This window comes from Chrysochloris asiatica, unplaced genomic scaffold (assembly GCF_000296735.1).
Source record: "Chrysochloris asiatica unplaced genomic scaffold, ChrAsi1.0 scaffold00362, whole genome shotgun sequence".
Lineage (NCBI taxonomy): Eukaryota > Metazoa > Chordata > Mammalia > Afrosoricida > Chrysochloridae > Chrysochloris > Chrysochloris asiatica.
In genome coordinates, this window is record NW_006408880.1 from 1,038,368 (window position 1) to 1,055,805 (window position 17,438).

Sequence of the window (17,438 nt, forward strand, 5' to 3'; positions counted from 1 at the left end):
GTATTTTAAGTCCTCTTCACTTTCAGCAAGCAAGGTTGTATCATCTGCATATTGCATGCAGGCTGTTAATGAGTCTTCCTCCAATCCTGATGCCACATTCTTCTTCATATAATCCAGCTTCTCGATTGTGTGTTCAGCACACAGATTGAGTAAGATTGAGTAAGGAATACAACCCTGGCCCACATTTCCTAATTTTGAACCATTTAGTGTTTCCTTGTTCTGTTTGAACTGCCTCTTGGTCTATGTAAAGGTTCCTCATGAGCACAAGTGTTCTGGAAAAATCATTCTCCCTAATGTTGTCTGTAGCTGGCCATGATCCACACAATCGAAAACCTTTGCGTAGTCAATAAAGCACAGGTAAAACATCATCCTGGTATTCTCTGTTTTCAGCCAAGATGCACTGACTTCATCGATGATATCTCTCCTTCCACATCCTCTTCTCAACCCACCTTGAACCTCTGGTTGTTCTCTATGTACTGTTGCAGTCATATTTGAATTATCTTTAGCAAAATTTTAGTTGTATGTGATATTAATGATATTGTCCAATGATTACTGAATTTTGGTGGGTCACATCTCTTTGGAAGGGGCACAAATATGGATCTCTTCTAGTCAGTTGGCCAGGTAGCAATCTTCCAAATTTCTTGGCATAGACACGCGAGTGCCTCCAGTGCTTCATTAGCTTGTTGAAATATTTCAATTTGTATTCCATCAATTCCCAGAGATTTGATCCTTACCAATGTTTTCAATGCACCTTAGACTTCATCCTTCAGTATCGCTGGGTCTTGATCATATGCTACCTCTTAAATGGTTGAACATCAACAATTTCTTCTTGGTACAGTGACTCGATGTAGTCCTTCCATTTTTTAATGCTTTCTGCATCATTCAATATTTTGCCAACAAAATCCTTCAATAATGCCAAGTCCAGGCTTGGATATTTTCTTCAGTTCCCTCAGCTTGAGAAATGCTGAGCTCGTTCTTCCCTTTTCATTTTCTAACTCTATGTCTTTGCACATTTCATTACACTATTGGATTTTGTCTTCTTGAGCCACCCTTTGAAAATTCTCTTCAGTTCTTTGACTTCCTCATTTTTTCTATTTGCTTTAGCACGTAATATTTGACTTTGTCTTCTCCAGCTGCTCGTTGAAATACTCTATTTAGCTCTTTATTTCTTCCATTTGCTTAAGCTTCTCTATGGTGGTAAAAAAGTTTCAGATTCTCTTCTGACATCCATTTTGGTCTTTTTCTTCTTTCATGTCTTCTCAACAACCTTTTGTGCTTTCTTCCTGCATGAGGTTCTTGATGTCATCCTACAACTCTTCTTGTCTTCGATCTCTTGAATCTAATGCATCAAATCTGTTCTTCAGATCATCTCTAAATTCAGGTGGAAAATGTTCAGTCATATTTTGGTTCTTGTGGACTTGTTTTAATTTTCTTCATCTTCAGCATGAAGTTGTATCTGAGCAATAAAGGGTGTATTCCACAGTCTGTCCCTGCCCTTGTTTTGAATGATGATATGAAGCTTCTACCTGCCCACCTCCCATTAATGTCTCTTTCCACAAATGTAGTCAATTTGCTTTCTATTATGTTGTTTTACAAACGTATTTGCAATGAAATAGTCATTGGTCTTGCAAAATTCTATTATGTGATCGCCAGCATCTTTTCTAGCACCAAGGCCATATTTCCTAACAACTGATCCTTCCAACATTTGCATTCCAATCGCCAGCAATTATCAATACCTCTTGATTGCATGTATGATCCATTTCAGACTGAAGAAGTTGGTTGAATTCTTCAGTTTCATCATCACTGGCTTTACTGTTTGATACATAAGTTTAAATAATAGTTGTATTAATTGGTCTTCCTTTTAGGGGAATGAATATTATACTATCACAAATAGTGCTGTACTTCAAGACAGATCTTGATATGTTCTTTTTGATGAGAATGCCACACCACTCCACTTCAATTTGTCATTCCTGGCATGTGACTGTCAGATTCAAATTGGCCAATACCAGTCCATTTCAGTTCACTAATGCACCGTAAAGAATGATTTCTTTACGCATTCCATTTCATTTTTGACAATTTCTACTTTTCCTAGATTCATACTTCGGACACTCCATGTTCTGATTATTAATGGATGTTTATAGCCTTTTCTCTTCATAAATGGTGTTGTGCACCATCAGCAAATGAAGTTCCCAAAGGCTTTACTCTACTCACGCCAACACTGTCAATTCTATTTTGAGGAGGAAGCTTTTTCCAAGTCAGATTTTTAGTGCCTTCTTTATGCGGGGTCATCTTCAGGCAATATATCTGACAATATTCTGGTGTTCTTCATCATGTTTCAATCTTCAAGATTCTGATGCTGACAGTGCTCTACTGCTATTCATAAGGGTTTCAGTGACTAAATATTCAGAAGTAGACTGTATGTCCTTCTCCCTAGTCTGGCCCTACCCTTGTTTTGGTTGATTATAGGTAGCTCACCTGGGAAGCTCAGCTTAAACCTGACCACCATGGGTGACCCTGATGGTATTTAAAATACTGGTGGCATAGCTTCCAAAATCACAGCAACACACAAGCCACCACAGCACGACAAACTTAGAGATGAGTCCATCAATAGACAAACAGACAAACAAAATGCAGAAAACATGTGCTTTGTTGCTGTTGTTGTTGTCAAGTGCCATAGAATCAGTTCCGACTCACAGGACCCTGTATAGGGTTTCTGAGTAGCAGCTGGTAAGCTTGAACCACCGACCTTGAGGTTCAAACCGATATAGCAGTCCAGCGCATTAAACCCCAGCACCACACCAGGACTCTAGAATACATGTGCAGCAGAGTATTATTCAGCCATAAAAAGCAATGAAGCTCTGATACAGGCCACAACATGAACTTTGAAAACATTATGCTGAATGAAAGAAGTCAGATACAAAAGGACAATAGTATATGATCCCACTTACATGAAATATCTAGAACAGGCAAATACCTAGAAACAAAGTTCTTACAAGGAAGAAGGAAACGGGGAGTTATTGCTCACAGGTTACTGAGAATGTTTTTAGTGATTGAAAAAAAATGGAAATGAAGACTGGTAATAGCTGCACAACATAGTGAATATAATCAATGTCACTGAATTTTACACATAAAACTGACTAAAAAGGCAAATTTGTTATGTACCTTTTATTACTATACAATAAATTTTTTAAAAATAATAAACTGGAAACAATGTCAATAACCATCAAAAGCAGGGCACCGTTGCCCTGCTCAAAGATGGCGGTGTCCCTTTCAAAGACGGCAGTTAATAGTCTGCTTTCAATGTGTATGGCTTTCTACTGTCCTACAGATAATCCAGTCTCATGCATCAAGTTCATGGAACGGCTACATATCCCTCTTCAGAGACTCCCAATCCAGGGTTCTGATTCAAAATTTTCCTGTTTTAGTTGCCATAACAAATCATCCAAATTGTAAAAACTCAAGTTTATTTATGTTTCATTTTATCACCATAACAAAAGCAGCTAAAAGCATTTCATCAAAAGAAATGAATTTATGACATTTGTAATCTGAGGACTTGCCTGTTGTATCTTATGGTGGTGGTGGTTATGTGCCTTGGAGTTGGTTCCAACTCATAGCAACCCTGCATAAGGTATCTGAGGCTGTGAATCATTACAGGAACGAAGAAACTCATACTTCTCCCGCCAAGTAGCTTGTAGATTCAAACTGCTAACCTTGAAATTAGCAACTCAGCTCATAATCCACTACACTACCAGAGCTTCTTGTTATATTTTATTGTAGTTGTTGTTGTTGTTAAGTGCCGTCGAGTCGATTCTGATCCATACCAACCCTGTATAGGGTTTCCAAGCAGTAGCTGATGAGCTTGAACCACTGAACTTACAGTTCAAACGACTTTGCATTCTGACGCATTAGTCCACAGCGCCACAATATTTTATAGTTCATTAAAAAAAAAATAATTAAACTTTAATTTGTATATACAGGTTGTTAAGTGCCATCGAGTTGGTTCTGATCCATAGCAACCCTGTATAGCGTTTCCTAGGAGCAGCTGGAAAAAAACAGGGAGTGGTTAATCTTCCTAGGAGCTTGAACTGCCGACCTTACAGTCCCGACTTATAACAGGGTTCTGTTTAGATAGCTTCATCACAAGTTAGTTTTCATACAAGTCAACCACCTCTTTGCTCTTTTTTTACTGTTCATTATTGTTTTTCATTAACATTATCTTTATAAATCCAAGTTTTGTACATCTATGAGTGAAAATCTGAGACTGACAGCATCAACAAATCAGGTATGGCAACTTCTTTGTATGTACTACATATTATTAACAATAAGATATGCCAAAAAGACAACAAAATACGTAAGTCAGGGACTACTGGTATGTGAGGAACTGAAGCCTAAAGTGTTTAAATGATTTGTTCAAGGCTAATAAATTAATCAGAAATCCAGATTTTAAAATATATAGACAAATAAGGCCCAATGCAGGCCTATGTTTTCCCACTAGAAATGCTCTCTTTTTCATAACTATGCTATGCTTACCCACTTTAATAGCTCTCTTCTATCATCAAACTGCACTGGACTGCCAACCACAAGGTTGGCAGTTCAAACCCACCAGCAGCTCCTAGAAAACCCTATATAAATTGTCATTATAAGTTGAAACCGACTCAATGGCACTTAACAACAACAATCTTTCCCAGAGCATATTGCCAGGTGTTTTATCCCATGAAGTCTCTGGGTGAATTTGAACTACTGACCTTTTGTCTAGTAGCTGAGCACTTAAATCTCTGTGCCATGAAGGATCCTTATCGTCTTCTTAAAACAGAATAAATTTTAGGAGGCATTTAAAATTTAATTGGATATAGCAATAGTATCTACTGCTAAATCATTTCATATAAGCCAATAATGCACAATCTGTCATCACTGATACTTTATTTCTTCTGAAATTACGAATTAATCTCAAAATTAGAAGCGATGCTTTACACTATAGCATAAAAAGAGCAGCCTAAAACTGTTCTGGTTCTTCCAGTGAAGGCAGTGTTTTATGTATACTTGGAAGTACACAGACTATTTTTTTAAAAAAAGGTTCTATGAATATAAGAACTTACATAGCTACAGTGCCATCTACTGCAAGATAAAGACTACATTACTTGGCAAAATTCACTTTTTTTTCTCTGAGACAAATTCCAGCACCTTCACAAAATTTATTAATTATTAAGATACATCTAGGGAATGCAGTAGCTCCACACAATAAGCACTGCACTATGAACTATAAAGTCTGCAGTTCGAACTCACCAGCCGGAGAAATATGAAGCTTTCTACTCCCAAGAAGATAAAAAGCCTTGGAAACCCTATGAACACTATGAGTTGGAACCAACTTGACAGTACTCAACAACAAAAAGAAACCATTTATTCATGTATTCACTTACACAGTAGTTACAGTTGAATCTAACGAGATCACAAATGTCAATACTACATCAAGACCACAGAGAAAAGTTGCAGAAGATTCAGAAATTAACATCCAGCTGGTTCAAAAATGACCCAGGATTTCCTTCTCAATAGCCTTTTCTCAAAACTCTCACTTCATACTCTCCAAAATAAAAACCTTTCTTTTCCTTCAACATGACTAATTCACTCATTTATTTCATGCCTAAAAATTAAAGATGTTGTATTCTTTATAAATGCAAGGCCAACATGCCACCATCACCTCTCCACTCCAAAAGGAAGTCCATGGCTAAAAACAATATTGATGTAATTTACAGGTTTCAGATGAGCTTCCAGACGAAGACAGACTAGAAAGAAGGAGTGACAAACCACTTCCAAATATTTAGTCACTAAAAACCTTATGAATAGCAGAGAAACACTGTTAGATATGGTGCCGGAAAATGAGCCCCTTAGGTTGGAAGGCACTCAAATGCGACTTGGGAAGAGCTGCCTCCTCAAAGTAGAGTTGACCATGATGACGCGAATGGAGTAAAGCCTGTGGGAGTAATGTTTGGTAAGGTGGAGGGTCAGAGAAAAAGAGGAAGATGAGATGGATTGGCCAAGAGGCAGCATCAATGGGCTCAAGCATGGCAATAGTGAGGTTAGCCCAGGATCGGGCAGAGTTTCGTTCTGCTGTGCATAAGGTCACTATGAGTCAGCATCGACTCAATGGCACTTAACAACAACAACATATAGAACTATTTTCTCTTCACATTCTTCTATTTAGGAGGGGACTTCAAAAAGTTTGCAAAAAAAGACTTTTCAATTCCATTTTCCGTGAACTCTTTTAAGCCCCTTGTAACAAATGAAAATAAAACGATAAAAGTCCTATAACTTCTTTAATTTAAAAAGGCTTACATTGGGCATAGGGGGTGAGGGGGGTGAACAACTCACTGAGGTGCTACACGTCTCCAGTAGCGATCAATTCCATTTTTGAAATACAGCACAGCAAGCCACCTTACATTTATATCCAGAGTATGGTTTGTGAAAATATTCTGTAAATAGAAAACATGGTATTAGAATGAGCATATAATAAGTTACAAGTAAAATTAACATACCCATCATAGAATCTTAATGGATTTTTAATTCAGTGTTTTATCTAAATTTTACTGTTTTTCAAATTCCATAAATATATATAGCTCAGCAACTCATATGAAAAACAAACTTGCTCAAGAGTATAACTGTTCAAACTGTGCAGTAAATATACAGAAAATCATCATGAGATTTTCCTTTGGGATATATACAATTGAGCCTATTTCAAATGAGCAGCGTAACCTCTACCAATAAAATGTTAAGTATGCTCACCAAAGCAGATTCAAAGATTCTAAGGAGACAATGCCACTGGGTGTTAATGTTGTTGCTGCTGCTGTTGTTAAGTGCCGTCGAGTCGGTTCCGACTCACAGCAACCGTGTGTAGGGTTTCCAAGGAGCAGCTGGTGGGCTTGAACTTCCAATACTGTGATTCACAGCTCAGTGCTGCTCCTACAGCGCCACACTAGGAGTTCAGGTTGTTAATACACAGTAGGAAACAACCTATTTCAAAGTACTCTCCTAATCAAATAAGTTCTCTACCATGGTGGTGGTACTTGTGTACAATCAAGTCAGTTCTGACTCATTGTTGTTGTTGTTGTTAAGTGCCTTCGAGTTGGTTCCGACCCATAGCGACCCTGTACAGGATTTCCGAGGGTGTAAATCTTTACGGGAGTAGAAAGCCTCATCTTTCTCCCGCGGAGCAGCTGGTAGTTTCGAACCACTGACCTTAAGGTTCGCAGCCCGATTCGTAACCACTACGCTACCAGAGCTCCTTATAGCCACCCTATATAGGGTTTCCAAGGCTCCAAATCTATAAGGGAGCTGAAAGCCTCAACTTCCTCCAACTGAGCAGCTGGTGGACTCAAGGTGCTGGCCTTGGAGTGAGCAGCACAATGTGTAACCCACTACACTACCAGCGCTCAAGGCTCCTTACTAAAACATTTTTCAAACTTTTTATTGTAAAGTGAGTAGAATAATTTAAAATACGTAAAAGCAGATGCAATATGAATTATTTCAACTCAGAACTGACCACTACTCAACTGATTCACTGTGTTAATCCAAATATAAGCAGTCCTTGATTTGCACAGTAGTTGTGGTTGTTGTTTAGTTCCCTGGAGTTAGTTCCAACTCATAGCAACCCTGTATAGGATTTCCAAGGAGAGGCTGGTGAATTTGATCTGCCAACTTTGCAGTTCAAACCGGCCTTGTGGTCCAACGCTTTATAAAAAAACCCCACAGCATCACACCAGAATAGTGAGAAACTGTAATTATGACTGTGCAAGCCAAAAGTGTGTACAGGTTAGCTAATAAAACAACCCAAACGCCCATCAACAAAAGAATATATAAACTATGGTACATATACACAACGCAATTATACAACGTTAAAGAATAAAATGAATCGGCAAAATGCCTCATAAAATGGATGAACCTGGAGAACGTTATATCAATCAGAAAAGGACAAATATTATATGAGACCACTATTTTAAAGAGTCAAGAAAAGGTTTTCACACGAAAAGAAATCGTTTTTGATGGTTACACCAGGGGTGGGAGGGGGAGGGGGAGTAAGTCACTGCCTAGAGGGTAGACACTTGTTAACTTGGGTAGACTGGAAGGCAATATATAACAAGAAGGTGATAGTGGTGGTTATGTGTTATGGAGTCGGTTCTAACTCATATCGACCCTGTATAGGATTTCTAGGGATGTAAATCTTTACGGGGGCAGAAAGCCCCATCTTTCTACCATGGAACCACTGGTAGTTTCAAGTTGCTGACCTTGAAATTAGCAGCCCGAATCATAACCACTGAGTTATCAGAGATCCTTATAAGAAGAAGAAAGCGATAAAAAAAATTATGAAAGCAGAGGAAGACATTGGGAAAAATACAAAAGCTGAAGGCAACAGAAGTTCAAAAGAAAAAAGTAATCTAAAAATCAATGAGAAAAAAAGTACAATTGATCTGTGACCTGTAAAATGTATGTCAAAACATTAAAACATTCTTATTGTAGGTAACAGAAAATGAAAAGAATACTAAAATCAGTATTTATTTAGTGCACTGCAATTAAAAACATTACACACATCAAGAACATACATGTTTCATTTCTTTGTAAAAAACATATTTAGAGCAGCTAGTTCATAGGACAAATGTAAGAGATGTGACGTGCGCAGGAAACACTAACTTAAATTGTACTGTGCTTCAGACCAAAAACAACTAAAATTCCCAGAGTTTACCTCCAAACACAACCTTGTGTGAGAAAAACGTTCAAGTGAAAAGTAATCACAACATATTGTAGTGGCTATGTTAAGTATTAAGGAGCTCTGGTAGCGTAGTGGTTACGAATCGGGCTGCGAACCTTAAGGCCAACAGTTCGAAACTACCAGTGGCTCCGCGGGAGAAAGATGAGGCATTCTGCTCCCGTAAAGATTTACAGCCTTGGAAACCCTGTACAGGGTTGCTATGGGTCGAAACCGACTCGACGGCACTTAACAACAACAACAACAATGTTAAGTATTAAAAGCAGGTTTCAGGGGCCACTAAGGACTAACCTCAAAGGCGGGGTTCTGGTATGGTGCTGAGGTTAATGCACTGGACTGCAAAGTCAGCTTGAATCACAAGGTCAGCAGTTCAAGCTCACCAGCCATTCCTCGGAAAATCTATCCAGGGTCACTGTGAGTTGGAACTGACTCAAACAGCACTTAAAAACAGAGACAATGTTTTACACCCCAGGAGTCCTGGTGTGGCACTGTGGGTTAATGTGCCAGACTGCAAAGCCATTTAAACTGCAAGGTCGGCAGTTCTAGCTCACTCCTCGGAAACCCTGTACATGGTCGCTATGGGTCGGAATCGACTCGAAGGCACTTAACAACAACTGGTGAGTAGCACTGAGAAAACAATTTTGAGTAATGTACAAAATGCAATAGATTCACAAAAAAAAGTGTAAGTATATGTTCTTAAATTTCCACAACACCCAGAAAAAGGTCAGAAAAACTAAGAAAGCGAATTTTTACGAAAAGACAAAATAGTTTATTAAGATGAAACCCATGACCCTCTAGTGCTGTAGTATAGAGACAACTCTAGCAACATAAAACAATCTGGGTGTGAAGAAGATAGACATTTATAGTCCTAAAGTCTGCAATAGGTTAATATGTTCAAACTAAAAATTATCACAGCAGAACCTACCAATACCATATCCTGCGCATTTATTTATTCATCCATCATCAAATATTTCTTTAACAACCTCAAAAAGCCATGCCCTGAATTAATAAAGTTAATGACAGGAAAACACTTGGTTCAATTTCACTACATTAAAACATGGATGCAATGAGGTTTCAGAATAATTTTAATAATGGTGTCTCAGTTTACTAAAAATTAATTACTTTACAACAACTTACCAGTAACACTGAGTAGAAACCTGGCTGTGTCTCCCATTGTTTCAATTGCTCCTCAGCTGGTTTTAACACAGTTGTATCCTGACTGGTGGCCTGTGTCAAAACCCGGAGAACAACAGTGCTGGCACTATTGAGATCCATGGAAACCTGGCAATGATAAGTTAACATATCTGAATGTACACTATACATAATATAGAACAGGGGAGACAAATAAGGTATAGATGAACAAGCAAATTGAGAAAAAATTGTTAATGCACTAAAACATAAATTTCATTTACTTTTTATGCTGTCAAATTTGAATATTTTCTATGTAATTAGTTGCTGCTGTTAGGTGCCAGAGTCATGAATCACTCCTTTACTTCACTCATTCACCTACTCTTTCATGTTTCCGCCAGATTTGTATCTTTTTTTGTTATTGTTCTTGTTGGGTGCTGAGTCTATTCCAACTCATAGCAACTCCATTACAAAAGCAAGCAGCACTGCTCCGGCACCACCCTCACAATCATGCTGTTTGAGCCCTTTATGGAAGACAGTTCAGCTGGTGGAGGGTCCTCCTCTTCTCCACTTTTACCCAGCATGATATTCTACCCCAGGAACTGGTCCCTCTTGATAACATGTTCAAAGTATGTGAGACAAAGTTTCGCCTTTCTCCCTACGATAAAGCACTCTAGCTACTTCTAATACAGATTTGTTGCTTCTTTTGGCAGTAAAGAAAAATTTCAATATTCTAAACCAACACCATAATTCAAATGCATCAAAATTCTTCTTCCTCTTCTTAAATCAATGTCCAACTTTTACATGCATATGGGAGCAATTGAAAATATCATTCTTTGGGTCAGATACTATAAAGAGGTCTTTTGCAGTAGATATAGCCAATATAATATATTGTTTGATTTCTTGACTACTGCTTTCCTGGTTATTGATTGTGAATACAAGTAAAAATGATATCCTGAAAACTTCAATTTCTTCTCTATTTATGATGCTGTTGCGTACTGGTCCAGTGCTGAGGATTTTTATCTTCTTTATCTGTAGTTGTTAGATGCCACCAAGTTGGCTACAAATCATAGCAATTTTATGTAAAACACAACAAAACAATGCCTGGTCTTGAGCCATTCTAACAATTACTGTTAAATTTGAACTGATTGCTGCTGCCACACAGGGTGCCAACCCACCTAGTTGAGGGTCTTCCTCTTTTTCCCTGGCCTTCAACTTTACCAAACATGATGTCCTTCTCCAATTCTCTTCCTTCTGATAACACACCCCAGGTATGACAGAAGAAGTCTGGCCAGCCTGGTTTCTAAGGGGAATTCTTTTTTTTTTTTTAATTTTTATTGTGAATTATGTGATAGTTTACATGGGAGAACATTAGCTTTACATTCATCCTATTGTATTTCATTTCATTGCAATGATTACAAACCCATGCAGGTATCATCAAACAACCAAACCCTGCAGGTATCATCAAACAATCTGCACGCCTGCCCCACAGCTGCCCGCAAACAGCTCCTCCCTCTCACTCCCTGAATCTAGAGTCCCCAGCCGCTCCATCTCTCCACATCACCATCTCTGCATCCATCCCTGGCATCACTGCTTCTCTGCATAGTGTCCTGCACTTCGCTCTTCTGCCTTGATGGTTCCAGGGACCTACGTTCCTGGACTGCACAATCAACCTCACCCCTCCTTTTGTTACAAAACGTCTACCTTTACCTTTCCAACACTCACAGTCAGTCCTGTTAGCAATCATTTACTATTGAACCATAAGGGTCTTCTCCCCATCACCTTTCACCAGCCCCGTCCAGACAAGTTGGAACTCACTCAGTGGACATTCTACCTTTCCCCATATCCTCTGGAACTACTTTCCCTATTTAAAGCTTGTAAGCCACACTTCTAGCCTATGTAGTGTGCTCCCCGCCCCATTTTGGGTAGCCAATATCTAAGTTACCCATCCTTGTCGAACCTGTGTACCAAGGGGATGGGAATGATGCTCACTGTAGAGGTTGGTTCACTCCTTTACCCTAATGCGTCCACAAGCATAGGTCAAGAACATCAAATTGTAGTGGACTACTATTTTTTTCCTCTTTTTTCTTCCTCTAGTTGTGTTTTGATCATCCAGTCATTAAAGCCAGGTCAAGTGGGTATTATCTGCAAGTGTGGGTGTTCTTGTGCATCTCCCCTCACTTCTTATTAGCTGGTGCTTCACTTTCTGCTCTAGTCCTCTGGGGCAATGTCCCTGTCCCTAGGCGCAGGAGTCCCAGGTCTTGCCATATTATCAGACAACCAGGTCTCAATCCAGGTTAACAGGAATCTATAGAATGTGGTTGGACTTAGCTTACAACTTCATTGCTGTTTTTCCACTTCCCCTTATCAGTGATCAACATGGTCAGCAGAAAGACCAAATGCGTGCTCGTTTATTACCCTTAAGATTGTGTCTTGGAAAGGGGTTTGCCTTAAGGGGACCTGACCACTTGCCTTGATGGTTCTCAGGGGAATAACCTGCTTGTTCTTGCAGTAGTCAATCAGACTGCTGTTACTGTTTTTTATTTTCCCTGCTGGTCTTTCTTTCAAGAAGTATCTTCTCTACGGTGATTTATGAATCAATCCAGCGGCAGTGGCCAGCAGCCAGAAGTCCTCAGGCCAGAGGGTAGGGCCACAGCAAAGCAGAGGCAGTGTCTCGGCACTAGAAGCCATGGAACTGCACGTCTGAAGGGAGAGGTGTAACTGATTTTTCATCTTTCACTTTTCATTTTTCACGTATCTTTCCTCTTCACTGCGATCATGCCCTCACTACCCAGCCCAGACACCTTCAGGATGGCAGAAGCACAACACAAAAGGGTCCAGCATTGCACCCACTTTTCCAACGGCACAGAGAGGAAACCCATAGGCTGCTTCTTATGACATCTGACTCTGGGACCCAGCCCCAAAGTTGATCTTTTATCCTTGCCTAGTCCTGGTGTGTCGCTGTGGGTTAATGCAAAGCCATTTGAACTACAAGGTCAGTGGTTCCTCGGAAACCCTATGCAGGGTCGCTATGGGTCGGAATTGACTCAACGGCACTTCACAACAACAACAACAACACAGCAAATGCCAGTGGACAATAGCAATCACAATTTTATTTTTGTTTTTGATTGGCAGTTTCTGTCTCTGTCTTTGGTCCTTTTGGCCTCACTTTTCTCCCAGGAGTTGGAGCTTTCTCCTCCTACCTTACCAAAGAAGAGACAACAACTGTACCCCTCCAGCCAAGCTACAGGCATACCCTGTAATACCTACCCCACCATCTGGACAAGAGCCAAAAATAGCATTACACGTGAAAAGGGAAGCATATCTCCAGATCATATCCACCAGGAGACACAGCAAGCTTAACAACAAACAACATACATCCATTTAAGCATTAAAAACCCACATAACTGCTGAAGATACCTAAGAAAACACAATTAAAGATCTTCCAGAACAGGAAGAGTCACAGAAGTCCACAGAAAAAATAGTTGAAGAGCTACTGGAAGAAAATTCTCCTAACAACTTGAAGGATGAGAAGATAAACATTCAAGAAGCTGAATGGACCCAGGAAGGGTAGACCCCAAAAGAAAATACTGAGACATAGCATAAACAAGCTCTCCAAAATCAAAGACAAGGAGAAAATCCTAAACACAGCCAGGGAAAAGAGAAGTGTTATCTACAAAGGCAAGCAAATCAGATTAAGCTCTGACTTCTCAGCAGAAACCATGCAGGCAAGAGGGCAATGGGGAGACATATATAAAACCCTAAAAGGAAAAAAAACTGCTAGACAAGTATCATCTATCCAGCAAAACTGTCAATCAAATACGATGGTGCAATCAAAACATTCCCGGATAAACAGAAGCTAAGAGATTTTTTTCAAAGGAAATCCAAGGCTTCAGAACCTCCTAAAGGGAGTTCTTTGGAATGAAAACCAGAAAGAACAGACAACAACCAGAGATTGACAGACATGGCAACACCACCTGAAACTCAAGCGACAGATAGCAGAGTTCAGAACGGAACAAAATTACAGCAATGAATTCAGAGGACCTGTGAGGCTAATCAAAGATCAAAATATTAACAATGTCAAAGAAGAGGAATATATAGAAACAGAGATCCAGGTGGTGAGGAAGTTGAATAGATGGCAGGATACAAAAGACTGTCTTAAACGCAGGGAAATCTTAACAGACTATATGGTAACCCCAAAGAAATCTAACACTTCACAACTTACCATAAAAATGAAGATCCAAGAAGAACAAGGAAACATTAAAACTAAGAAGAAACCGATAGGAAATAGCACAGAAAACATGATCGCAGCACAAGAAGGCATGCTGAACAAAGGAATAAACAGCACCAAAAAAAAAATTAACATACTGACAGTGTTAATTCATACCTTTGGTAATTACACTGACTGTCAATGGATTAAATGTACCAGTGAAGAGAAAAAGAGTAGCTGAATGATTAAGAAAACAAGACATTCAATATGTTGCCTGCAAGACACAAAACATACAGATATACAACTTACACACAAAGACAAAAACAGACTAAAAGCTAAAGTATGAAAAAAATATATACAAAGATAACAGCAATAAAAAACAAGTAGGAGTGGCAATACTAGTCTCTAATAAACTTTTAGGCAAAAACTAGCGTAAGAGATAAAGAAGGCTGCTATTCTCATGATTAAAGGATCAACTGAGCAAAATGACATAACCATAATAAAATAAATATCTAAGCTCCAAATGAAAGAGCACCAAGATATATAAAACAAACCCTACTAGAATTGAAGTAGGAAATCGACAAAGCTACAGGGGAACTGAACAGCACAATCAACCAACTTGACCTCATAGACATTTACAGAGCATTCAACCCAACAACACAATACACATTCACTTCCAGAGCACATGGTACATTCTCCAGAATTGACCATGTGTTAGGTCATAAAGCAAGCCTTCATAAATTTACAAACATCAAAATTATATAAAGCATCTTTTCAGACCACAATGCCATAAATTAGAAATCAGCAATAGGACGACCAAGGAAATAAAGTTTAATACATGGAAACTGAATAACACCCTGCTTAAATGCGATTGGATGATAGAAGAAATTAAACATGAATTCATAAAGTTCCTAGAAACAAATGAGAATGAAAACACAACATACCAAAATCTTTGGGACACAGTGAAAGGGGTGCTGAGAGGACAATTTATTGCGACAAATCCGCACATCCTAAAAGAAGAAAGAAGCAAAATTAACATATTAACACAGTATCTCCCGCAACTACAAACAGAACAACAGAGGGAACCAACAGTCAATAAAGATCAGAGCAGAAATAAATGAGATGGAAAACTACAAAAACAATCAACAGGAGAAGAAGCTGGTCCTTTGAAAGGATTAATAAAATTGGCAAACCTAACAAAAGAAAAGAGAAAGAAGACACAAATAACACACAGTAGAAACCACACGGGTGATGTCACAACAGAACCAAATGAAATCAAAAGGATAATAACAGAATACTATAAAGAGTTGTAATCCAACAAATTTGAAAACTTAGAAGAGATGGACACATTTTTAGAAAAACACGATCTACCTAAACTCACACACAGTGAAGTAGAAAACTTGAACAAACCCATAACAATAGAAGAAATTGATCAGGTCATCAAAAAACTCCCAACCAACAAAAGTCCAGGTCCAGATGGCTTCAATGGTGAATTCTACTAGACATTCAGGGAAGAGCTGTTACCATGTCTACTCAAATTATTCTAAAATATAGAGGAGGATGAAAAACTTCCTAAAACATTTTATGAAGCAAGTGATAAGCCTCATATCAAAACCAGGGAGGGATATCACTAAGAAAGAAAATTATAGACCAATATCCCTCATGAACATAGATGCAAAAATTTCCAACAAAACCCTAGCCAACAGAATCAAGCAGCACATCAAAAAAATGATACATCATGACCAAGTGTGATTCCTATCAGGGATGCAAGGATGATTCAACATTAGAAAAATGATCAATGAACTCCACCATATAAACAAGAAAAAAGAAAAAAAAACATATGATCATATCAATTGATGCAGAAAAGACATTTGACAAAATCCAACATTCATTCCTGATAAAAACACTCAACAAAGTAAGAATTGAAGGGAAATTCCTAAACATAATCAAAAGCATATATACAAAATCAAAAGCCGACATTACTCTCAGTAAGCCTTCCCTCTGTGAACATAAACCAGACAAGGATGCCATCTGTCACCACTCCTATTCAATACTGTGCTGGAAGTCTTACCCAGAGCTATACAGCAAGAAAAGGAAATCAAGGGCATCAGATTGGCAAAGAGGAAGTAAAATTCTCTCTATTTGCAGAAGATAGGATCCTATGTATAGAAAACCTCAAAGACTCAGTAAAAGCTCTACCAGACCTCACTGGAGGATTCAGCAAAGTGGCAGGGTATAAGATCAACATCCAAAAATCAGTTGGATTCCTCTATACCAAAAATAACAGTACTGGAAAGGACATTAGAAAAACAATACCATTTACAATAGCCACCCAAAAGATTAAATATCTAGGAATAAAAGTAACCAGAGACACAAAGGGCCTATACAAAGAAAACTACAGAACAGTACAAGAAACTAAAAGAGACTTACAATAGCAAAAAGATGTAGACAGCCTAACTGCCCATCTATGGAACAATGGATAAACAAACTTTTGTACATACACACAGTGGAATATTACGCTAACCTGAAAAATAACAAGGAAGCAGGAAGCCACCGCACAACATGAATGAACCTCGAGGACATTATGCTGAGTGCAATCAATCAGTCACAAAAGCAGAAATACAGCATAGGTCCATTATTGTAAAAGAGTAAGAAAAAGTACCCACACTAAAAAGGGAAAAGAAAATTTTTTATCTTTTATTTTTCTATTGGTTACTGGGGTGTATAGGGTAGGATAAGGGTGAGGGAGGGGAAGATGGAGCCCAGGGTAGGGAATAGGCAAAGGACAGTGGAGCACAGGGTATGAAATAGACACAGACAGGTTTGGGTGCTGGGGGGTGGCACACACTAGAAGGGAAAAGGGAAAGGAAAAATAAGGCGGATGGGAGAATAGCTAGGCAGGTTTACATGGGCTAAATAGGACAGAGGTAAATAACGATGTAAAGCACAACCTTGGAACAACACGGCTCGTGGATACAAAAATTCAGGCATGGTTTGAATGGGTAAGAGTGGGGAAATGATGTTAAGATGCTTAGCTGTCTTTTGAATCTTGGTTTCCTTGCCTGCTATTGTAAAATAGACACTTGAAGGGGAGAGAAAGGAATAGCCAGAAACAGCACCAGAAAAAGCCTGTAAGTCTGTCTTCAGCCTATAACAATTGGAACACCTAAAATGGGGCTAGAACTTGCCCACTGAAGGAGACTCCCTGCAGAGCCTTTGCATTGCACAAGACCAGAGGTGGAATCCTGATCCCCATCCAGGATCTCCTGAGGTGGGAAATTTCCACTTGAAAGGACAAGCATACCAGTCTGGAACAGTCAGGAGAACAGAAGATACTTCTTGAAA

The 17,438-nt window shown here is 38.9% G+C and overlaps 1 protein-coding gene across 1 annotated transcript in view; it reads right to left on the bottom strand.

Moving 5' to 3' along the window:
• Positions 1-10,030, bottom strand: part of IPO11 (importin 11) — a 295,618-nt gene extending 285,588 nt beyond the window's left edge. The window contains exons 1-2 of the mRNA XM_006876193.1: positions 9,893-10,030; positions 6,367-6,467 (exon numbers count right to left, since the gene is read on the bottom strand). Of these exons, the coding sequence (XP_006876255.1) occupies positions 6,367-6,467; positions 9,893-10,030 (239 nt within the window). The remainder of the gene's footprint in view (positions 1-6,366; positions 6,468-9,892) is intronic.
• Between the last annotated feature and the right edge of the window lie 7,408 nt (positions 10,031-17,438).